The sequence below is a fragment of the Puntigrus tetrazona genome, chromosome 4 (genome assembly GCF_018831695.1).
Source record: "Puntigrus tetrazona isolate hp1 chromosome 4, ASM1883169v1, whole genome shotgun sequence".
NCBI classification, from domain to species: domain Eukaryota; kingdom Metazoa; phylum Chordata; class Actinopteri; order Cypriniformes; family Cyprinidae; genus Puntigrus; species Puntigrus tetrazona.
Window position 1 is genome coordinate 19,058,473 of NC_056702.1, and position 9,753 is coordinate 19,068,225.

The 9,753-nt window shown below is 41.9% G+C and overlaps 1 protein-coding gene across 1 annotated transcript; it reads left to right on the forward strand.

Annotated features, from left to right (window-relative positions):
- Positions 1–5,552: 5,552 nt before the first annotated feature.
- Positions 5,553–9,411, forward strand: LOC122342238. Its single transcript, XM_043236049.1, is given in 7 exon segments — positions 5,553–5,610; positions 6,562–6,678; positions 6,681–6,707; positions 6,710–6,889; positions 6,985–7,284; positions 9,077–9,154; positions 9,332–9,411. Coding segments are annotated over 7 exon segments (840 nt in total).
- Positions 9,412–9,753: the final 342 nt, after the last annotated feature.

Consider the following 9,753-nt stretch of genomic DNA (forward strand, 5'->3'; position numbering starts at 1 on the left):
CTGTTTTAAGGATTAAGACCATTAATGACGATGACATAGGAAGGGGCGTTTCTCATAGAACCAGGACTCTTACTCTCCAGGTTGGCATGTTCCACAAGGAAGCCATTACGCTCTATATTGTTGATTCATCCAAGTATGAAGTAATCCTCGGATTCCCCTGGCTCTCTGTACACGACCCAACTATATCCTGGGGTAGAGGTGAGTTAACGCAATGGTCTCACACTTGTATTAACAGATGCTTCGCTGTATCACCAAAGAACTGCCTCACCACCAGTATAGAGAGTCCAGATGATCAAAGGAGAGTCAAGATACCAGTATGCTACAGTCAACTTTCAGAAGTGTTTAGCAAATCAAGGGCAACAGAATTACCACCTCACCGACCATGGGACTGTGCGATTGACCTCCTACCTAACGCCATGCCACCCAAAAGCAAGGTATACCCGTTGTCACTCACTGAAAGCCAGGCTATGGAGGAATATATTAATGAGGCTCTTAGCTTTGGGTTCATTAGACCTTCCACTTCACCTGCAGCAGCTGGATTCTTCTTTGTGGGTAAGAAGGATGGAGGCCTGCACCCATGCATCGATTATCGAGGCCTAAATAACGTCACAGTCAAGTTCCGATATCCCCTACCTTTAGTTCCATCAGCTCTAGAACAACTACGTGAGGCAAAGGTGTATGCTAAGTTAGACCTCCGTAGTGCCTATAACCTGATAAGGATCAAGGAGGAGACGAGTGGAAGACTGCTTTCATGACGACTAGAGGGCACTATGAGTATCTCGTTATGCCGTATGGGCTAGCTAATGCTCCAGCTGTATTCCAGTCTTTTATCAACGAGATCTTCAAGGACATCCTGAACACATACGTGGTGGCTTATACTGATGACATCCTCATCTACTCAAAGAATGAAGCCGATCACATTGGACATGTCAAAGAGGTTCTTTCCAGGTTACTAAAACACCAGTTGTTTGTCAAGGAGGAGAAATGTGAGTTTCATGTGTCTCAAACTTCGTTTCTAGGTTACCAAATCAGTCACCAGGGAGTGAGGATGGACAAGGACAAGGTTAAGGCAGTTACGGACTGGCATCAACCCACTACTGTCAAGGAGCTACAACGGTTTCTAGGGTTTGCAAATTTCTACAGACGCTTTATCCGAAACTATAGTACTGTTGCTGCACCACTAACCTCTCTTAAAGGGAAAGCCGTCCAAGCTGAGATGGAATGAGGGAGCAATTAAGGCATTTTCCAACCTCAAGGAACGCTTCACCACAGCCCCAATTCTCAAACATCCTGATCCTGAACTACCGTTTATCATAGAAGTGGATGCATCGGACTGCGGAGTTGGAGCTGTTCTCTCACAGCGTCACGGTCAACCAGGAAACTTTACCCTTGTGCTTTCTTTTCCAGAAAACTAACAGCAGCAGAGAGAAATTATGATGTGGGAAACAAGGAGCTGTTATCCATGAAAGCGGCCATTGAGGAGTGGAGACACTGGCTAGAAGGAGCAGTGCACCCGTTCCAAGTCATCACGGATCACAAAAACCTTGAATACATCAAGGGAGCTAAAAGGCTGAACCCCAGACAGGCAAGATGGGCACTGTTCTTTATGCATTTTTAATTCACTGTCACCCATCGTCCAGGTTCCAAGAACAGTAAGGCTGACGCACTGTCCGAAGATATGACGCACCACTGAAGGAGGGAGTCCCGGATAATATTCTGCCACCCACGGTAATCCTGGCACCAGTGTCCTGGGATATCATGGAGGAGCAGCAGAGGGAATTGCAGCACGAACCAGCACCCCCTCAATGTCCCACCATTATGTACCATCTACGATATGCCAACGCATCCTACAATGGGTGCATACTTCACTGAGTTCAGGTCATCCAGGCATCAACAGGACATTACAGTTGGCGAGAACGCTTTTTGGTGGCCGTCAATATCCCGGGATGTGACGAACTATGTCAAGGCCTGCCAGGTATGTGCACAATGCAAGACCCCCAGAGAATTACCTGCCGGTTTACTAAAGCCAAGTATGGAGGGCTTTCTGTAAACACCTCGACATTAATGTGAGCCTTACCTCAGGTTACCACCCACAGGCTAATGGACAGGTCGAGAGACTTAATCAGGAGATCGGGAGGTACCTTCGAACCTATTGCCACAGAGAACAACACAGGTGGTCAGAGTTTTTACCATGGGCTGAGTATGCTCAGAATTCACTAGTCAAGCTAGCTACAGGTATGACCCCATTCCAGTGTGTCCTCGGGTATCAGCCGCCCATGTTCCCGTGGTCAGGAGAACCATCCAATGTCCCAGCCGTTGATGATTGGATTCGTAGGAGTGAGAGGGTGTGGGATAGTGCTCATGTACGACTTCAAAGAGCGATCAGGTATCAGGAGATTCAAGGTAACCGCCAAAGACGCCCACATCCCCCATATCAACCTGGACAAAGGGTCTGGCTCTCGACGAGGACATCAAGATGCGGCTGCCCAGTAAGAAGCTAAGCCCAAGGTATGTTGGACCATTCAAGATAATAAAACAAGTGAATGATGTCACATACCAACTTGAACTACCTACTACTATTATCGTATATCTCCATCCTTTCACGTATCCCTCCTCAAACCGGTCCACCCGGAGCTGACCCTGGCCCTGAAGCCCCAGAACCACCGCCGCCACTTGAGATTGACGGAACCCCGCATATCAAGTGAGTGGACTACTGACTCATGGAGACTGGGGGTCGGCTCCAGTACTTGGTGGACTGGGAGGGTTATGGACCAGAGGAGAGATCCTGGGTAGCCGCTCAGGACATTTTGGACCCATCCCTTATAGAGGAGTTCCACAGAGCCAGACCCGATCGTCCAGCACCTCGCCCTAGGGGAAGACCACGTAACCCACAACGAGATCCATCCCAGGATCAACCATGGCCCACGAGAACAACCACGAAACCAATCACGAGATACTGCCCAGGACCAACCACGACCACGTGGACGCCCACGAAATCAATCACAAGATTCTGCCCAGGACCAACCACGCCACGAGGACGCCCACAAGGGCGCCCACTAAAAGCTCCAGGAGTCGCTCCTAGTGTGTGGGGTTCTGTAACATCCAGCCAGCAGAGGAGCCCTCTCCTGATTACTGACTCGAGCCGCTCCTCTATCACCACTTCCTGTTTGGTGCTATTTAGCTCACTGAAGTATTGCCAGCCTGTCTGCCTTACCGAGCGTTTACCCATTGTGCTACTGACTATCATTGTGTATGACCATTGCTTGCTTTATCGACTCACGGCTTCACGGATCTTCCTTATTTGTTACGATAACCGATCTCTATTGAACTTTGTTATTGACCTTTGCCTTCCTTCGACTTTGCCCACGGATATCCCTTTGTGTATGTTTGCCTTCCGGACTGAAATTACTGTTGCCAACCCTTGCTTGTCTTTGACCATTCTCATCTGTGTGTGTGTTTCTAATAAACATCTGCAAATGGAATCGCAGTCGGCTTCCGCCTTCCACTCGGTAGCAGCCAATCAGTATCTACTAACGTGGACGCAACCAATCACCTAACAATTACTTCAAAAATGGCGCGATTTTTCTAGAGATAAGTTTGGAAATTAGTGATCAAAGTAATTGTGGCGTCGTAAGTTTGATTTTAGTTGTTATCGATAGTGTAACTTTGCCTACTTTAGTTCAATGGTTCAATTATAGAAGTTACACACGCAACACTATCCATAATCGTTTTGTGTGTTGAACTTTTCAGAAGACTGTCCGATATCCGTTAACCTACTGTAACAATTGACCAAACAGTTTCATTACGAACTACTTCTTTCTATACATTCTCCCTTCTTTCCCTTATTTCTGTCTTCACCTTGTGTGTACCTGGATATCGGTTATTACAAGAAAATGAAGCATTACATTTCCAAAAAGTGAATTTGTTCAGAACATGCAAAACCATATCCACGCGTAAATGCTATTCAACTTCTGAAATGGTATCATTTCGGTATCAAATTGGAGAATAGAGTGTCAGTAATGTATAACGATTTAGATTAAACGCTCGATTCTCAGGCATTTTCAGATCCCGAACACTTTCAGACGAAGCATGCCATATATTTTGAGGATAATGCCACAGGTGAACATTGTACAAACCACACATGCATTTCACATGTTTAATCTTTATCTCTTGTCTTTCTAGAAAAACTTGCACTGATGTAACTTAAAATGCATTACTTCCATTGTTTGGTCTTAAAACGCTCACAGGTGATGTTTTTCGCCAAGACACTATTCTAGAAACTGTAACTGTTAATGTCAAAGACCTAGTCCTGGTTTAATCTAATCCATAGGATGAACTACCTGTTTTAAGGAGGCTGGGCCATGATGTTTGGAAATTGCAGTCATTTTTGTCAAATGTCAATTGTACGTATCGTCAGTAAAGTCAAATGTACGAAATACGTGAACCCAGCGAAATGACTTTAAATAAAGTTCATTGAGACGCTCTCTTTTGTCTTCTAGGCAGGTCTTTGTGTGTGTAGCTTTTATAATAAATATACAACATAAGTGCATCTCATAAATAAACCTTTTTAAACAAAAATATGAATTATATAAAATCAAATTAAAAACTAATTTAAATATGCATTGAAAACTATTCTACATTTATATAATTATCTGTCTTGCCGCCGCCTTCCATTTCCGTTTTTTTAGCGACAGTCGACATCTGGTTTTAGTGTCAGCCACTTCCTGCTGACGGCTGCCGATTTTTTTCGAAACTGGCAGTAATTTGTAAATGGTCTGCAGCAACTATACAGCAAAAATCACTTAAAGAGGAACTTCATCAGAATGTGTGAGATTTTCAGTCTAAACTGTGTTCAGAGCTGGTCGCAGTGCGGTGAAACCTACATAGTTCTCACGTGCTGTATTCACACGCTAACACACCTCAACAACAACGAGAACAACACACACAAAAAATACAGCCATTAGTAACGGGAAGAGAAAAAGTTTTAGTTACACAACAATTGAGGCAATGATTCAAGCTCATTCTTTGAAATGTAGATGTTGATGTAGATGTGTCTACTGTGATAGCACACGACGTCTGCAAGAGATGTCTGTTAAAGATCTCTTGATCTGGAAAGCATCTGCTGGCTACAAACATCTAGCAGACGTCAGTTGTGCATGCATTCGAAAGCATAACATCTCAAAGACATCTAATCGACGTCTATTAGACATCTAAAAGGAGACGCTCAATAGACGTATTGCAGATGAGCAAACTACCTAAATAATACGTCTTGCTGATGTCACATAGACGTCTCCTAGATGTACGTACGCTATCTAAAGGCAGCATTTGGCTGACTGAAAACCTCGCAATGAAGCAAACAAATAGCTCTTCAAAGTCTCAATTCTACAATTAAATTCAAACTACAATAAGTGTTAACCGCCTCAGATTAACTGATGAGCAGAAAAGTAATTCATCGGTATAGTGTGGGCGATCTTAAATAGGATCTTAAAGTCTGGAGGAGGAGCTGGCGACGTTTAAAGGAAGAGATGCAATTATTTGGACAGTAAGAGAAAATGGCTGATAAGAGTCAGATGTGTCTGCTGGGACTCGTTCTCTCTGCACTTCTCACAGGTGAAGAAATCTCTTTATTATCTTTACCATAAAAGATGCACGATTTGAACAACGGTCTATTTAAACAATTTAGTTTGATTTCTGAAGCTTAACTCGGCACAATGAAATTTTGATGAAATTCAAGTGATGTAAATACCGTTTTATTATTTATTGCTTGTTTAGAATTGTACATTTGAAACTCTCTAAAGTCTCCTAAACTATGAAGTATACCAGAAAGCAGATTATATGACATGCAAAAAAAAACAGTTTAGTACTTCTTAAGATGAACTTAAGATCATCTAAGTGTACTCAACTCTGCACCATGAACATGAACTAAAATGCACTTTTAACATACTTTGTTTTTAAAAACGTAATTAGTTACCACTTGAGTGCACTATTGTATGAAAGACAGTTTCAAGTGTGCTACAAATACATCAGTGCATCTGTTCTGTAATATAATGTGGTCCCAGTAAATTTTATATATATTTATAGATATATATATGGTTCTCACTCGATCTGCATTCATAAGGATTTTTGAAAATAAAAATCATCATAAATTACTCATCTTTGCAAGCACAGGGTGTTTTTTTCATTTAATCAATTTTTTGTTAACCCTGATTTCTTCGTTTCTTTCTGCAACTACCCTGAACTGAAAACATGAGACAAAAAGATTGTATTTACAGATTATTCATCAAGAAAATGTCTGAAATCTATCCAGCTATCTATCTATCACATAGCAACCTCCCAGAATACCCTAGCAAGCACCCTGAGTACCCTAGAAACACATGGCAACACCCTAGCAACCACCCCGGGTCTATCACATAGCGACTATTTATCCGTCTATTGTTTATTCTACTTTCAAACTTCTTCACATCAACACATTCAAACTACAAGCATTTTAAACCACTGCTTTCTCAAGACAACTTTTGCCGAATGTTTATTCAAGCTTTAATAATTATTATCATCATTTAGGTACCGGTGGAGCGCGTGATACTCATGTGTTCTGCAGTTCTGGTGAAAATGTCAGTCTGCCCTGTAATAATGCTCTTTTTGGCTGTACATCAACTGCATGGATGTATAGCAAACAATCAGGACAGTTGAACTGATTTATGGAGGAAAAAGAAGAAAGACATAGAGAGATCTGAGAGACTGAGTCTGGGCTCTGACTGCTCTCTGAACATCACTAAAGTCACGAAAGAAGATCATGGATCTTACATCTGCCGGCAATTTGTGACTGGAAAACAAGGAAAGAATGAACAACAAGGAAATGATTCACGCGTTTATCTGCATTTTCTTCATGGTGAGTGTTTTTTTAAGTTGTATGATTAAATCCTTTCTTTACGTTTAATCTCACACGTTCAGTGTCAATGATTTCTGTTTTATTTTGTCTTTCAGTCACTTCATCCTCCTCTCAGATCAGTCCAGGCAGCTCTGTGACTCTCTCCTGTCAGTTGTATTGTGATCTAATCTCTTGTGATTCTTTGGTCCGTGATGAAGTTCAGCTGATCTGGGTGAATCAGTTTGGTGTGAATCTACAGACAGACTCCAGATATCAGATCTCATTCTCCTCAGAACACTGTAACATCTCTCTGACTACAAAACTCCAGAATGAAGATCTCAACAGAGAGTGGAGATGTGAGGTTACTCAGAGAAATCAACCGAAGACCTCGGTCACGTATACTGTCAAGTATTCAGGTAAAAAGAAAACCAAACCCAATGGATTTCACAAACACAACATGAGGATTAATAATGTAGTTAATTGAGGACTAACTAAAGAGATACATGCTGCAGCTTTTTACTCTTAAAAATTAGGCATAAACAACTTAATGTTGTACAGAAATAACTCTCATCCCGTGATAATTCAACGCAAACTATATTTCATGTGAGTTTATCAAGGATGATAAAATGAATGTTTAACAGTGTGTCGATGATAAACGTTCATCTTCTTGCAGCTGCAGTCGATTCAACAAAACCGCTCCCAGTCAAGAATAAGAAACCAAGACAAACTACACGACCAGGTGCACCATCACTGACTCACAACATCAGTGTCTGGTTTATACACGAGTCACGACCATAGTACACCCTTTAGTCCAGGGATGTCAAACTCAGTTGTACAAGGGGCCAAAATTCAAAACACACTTTAGGTCGCGGGCCGAACAGGATAAACATTTATTTAACACACTAAAACTAAATGTTATTATGCTGAAACAAACGTAAACCTTAAATTACTTCTATTTAAATTTTTTGCTCTTCATAAAAACATCTTGTTAAATATAACATTCAAATTCCTTTGCTCCTATGTCAATGTATATATATAAAAAAATAAACTTAAATATCCCAAAAGATTTTGCTCTCCTTAAAAATACCTCCTGTCGAAATTATACAAGTTAGAAATATGAACATGCTACAAAACCTGGAAATGTACATAAAATGTGTGCTTTTCAGCAATACCAATTCAAATCATTCCGTTTTCTTTGCTCTTATGACTCTGATCTGATTATATGCTCTGACCGCAGCCGGATACCTGGCATCTTTTTTGGCAACAAGTTTGGTGTAAAGTCCTGTGTTGTGGAGATTCTCAGGATGGACAGCAGGTGCTCATCAGTGAGACGACTTCTGTGTGCTGTTTTGTTCACCTTCATCACTGAGAAGAGCTTCTCACACAGATATGTGCTCCCAAACGTGCACAAGCTTCGAGCCGCATGAAGACGGAGCTGAGGCATTGATGTAGGGATGGAGTGAATGAACAGTGTCGTACTTTGCCTTCAGTGTCCCATTACACTGCAGCTCAATCAGTTCCATCTGAATCTGCGCAGGTGCAGTTTCAACATCGACGGCAAATGGGTTGCGAAGCAACTCAAAACTCTTTTTGTGCTTCAAAGTCACTAAACGCCGAACTCAGCGCGTGAGTGTGCTCAGTTCGTTTTGGGGAACACATTTGTGCTGACTTGGTTCAACATTACTTGCTCTGAATCCAGGTCTTTCAGGTTATCCTTGTGTTTTGTCTCAAAGTGCCATCTTATATTGAATTAGCTCCACAAATGAGACACACGGGTTTACCCGTCCCATCGGTTATTAAAGGCTCTGTTTTCAGAATCAACTTTTCTCTTCGGCATCGTGAGGGGTATCTTCGGCTAACGGCTATCTTCGTAATATCTTGTAATAGCTAGACTTAATTGACGCGAGAAGTAAGCGGCAAGGCAGCTGAAGCGTTGCATTATGGGATCTGTAGTTCTGTGCAGTATTGCGTTAACAGCGCTTCATATCGATGGGCCATGAATAACGATAATGTAAAATGATCTTGCGGGCCAGATATGATTGCAAGGCGGGCGGATGTGGCCCGCGGGCGTGAGTTTGACACATGTGCTTTAGTCGTTTCAAAATGATTACACAATAAAGCTTTTTACAGAATATAATATAAATCATTCACTTTTTCCTCAAGATTGTACTCCAGATTGTGTTGATTATAAACGTTCATCTTCTGCAGCTGCAGTCGATTCAACAAAACCGATTCCAGTCAGCAGCTCCGAGAAGAAACCAAGACAAACTAAACCAGCAGCTCAAGGTACGTGATCCCTGACACTTACTCAGCATCTCAAGTCTCTTTTTTTAAAAATAATCTTCATGACTATGGTTTTGCATCTCAATGTACAACATACCAGTGGATCCACTGAGATGGCTTCAGCTATGCATGGCTTGTTCACATCTCAGCACGTTTGAACTGATCTAATGTGATCCACAGATGCAGCTGATAGCGCGTGTAAGACGATACGTTATTCAGAGGTACGAAATGGCTTTGCTTGCACCCGAAACCATCACTGAATTTTTCAAGGGTTTGATATGGTCCGTTGCTCCATACTCTAGCTATTTTTCGCGTGATCTTTCCTGCAGTCATTGTGATTATTGTTGAGATCGCAGTGTTCGTTGCTTCTACTGTCGTTCTTCTTCAGATCAGCTGTGTTAAAAGAGCTGGTGAGTTCTGAACGTCACCGAATCTCTTTATTTACACGTTAAAAGGTCATTAATACTATTGTATTTCTTTTGCAGGCAGGAAGATCTCTCGCCACCCAGAGGAAATAGAGATGCCTACAGTATTACAATAACGTACTCTCATAATACTACTTATTTTCATATTTGTAGATATACGCATACAGCTTTCTTCGG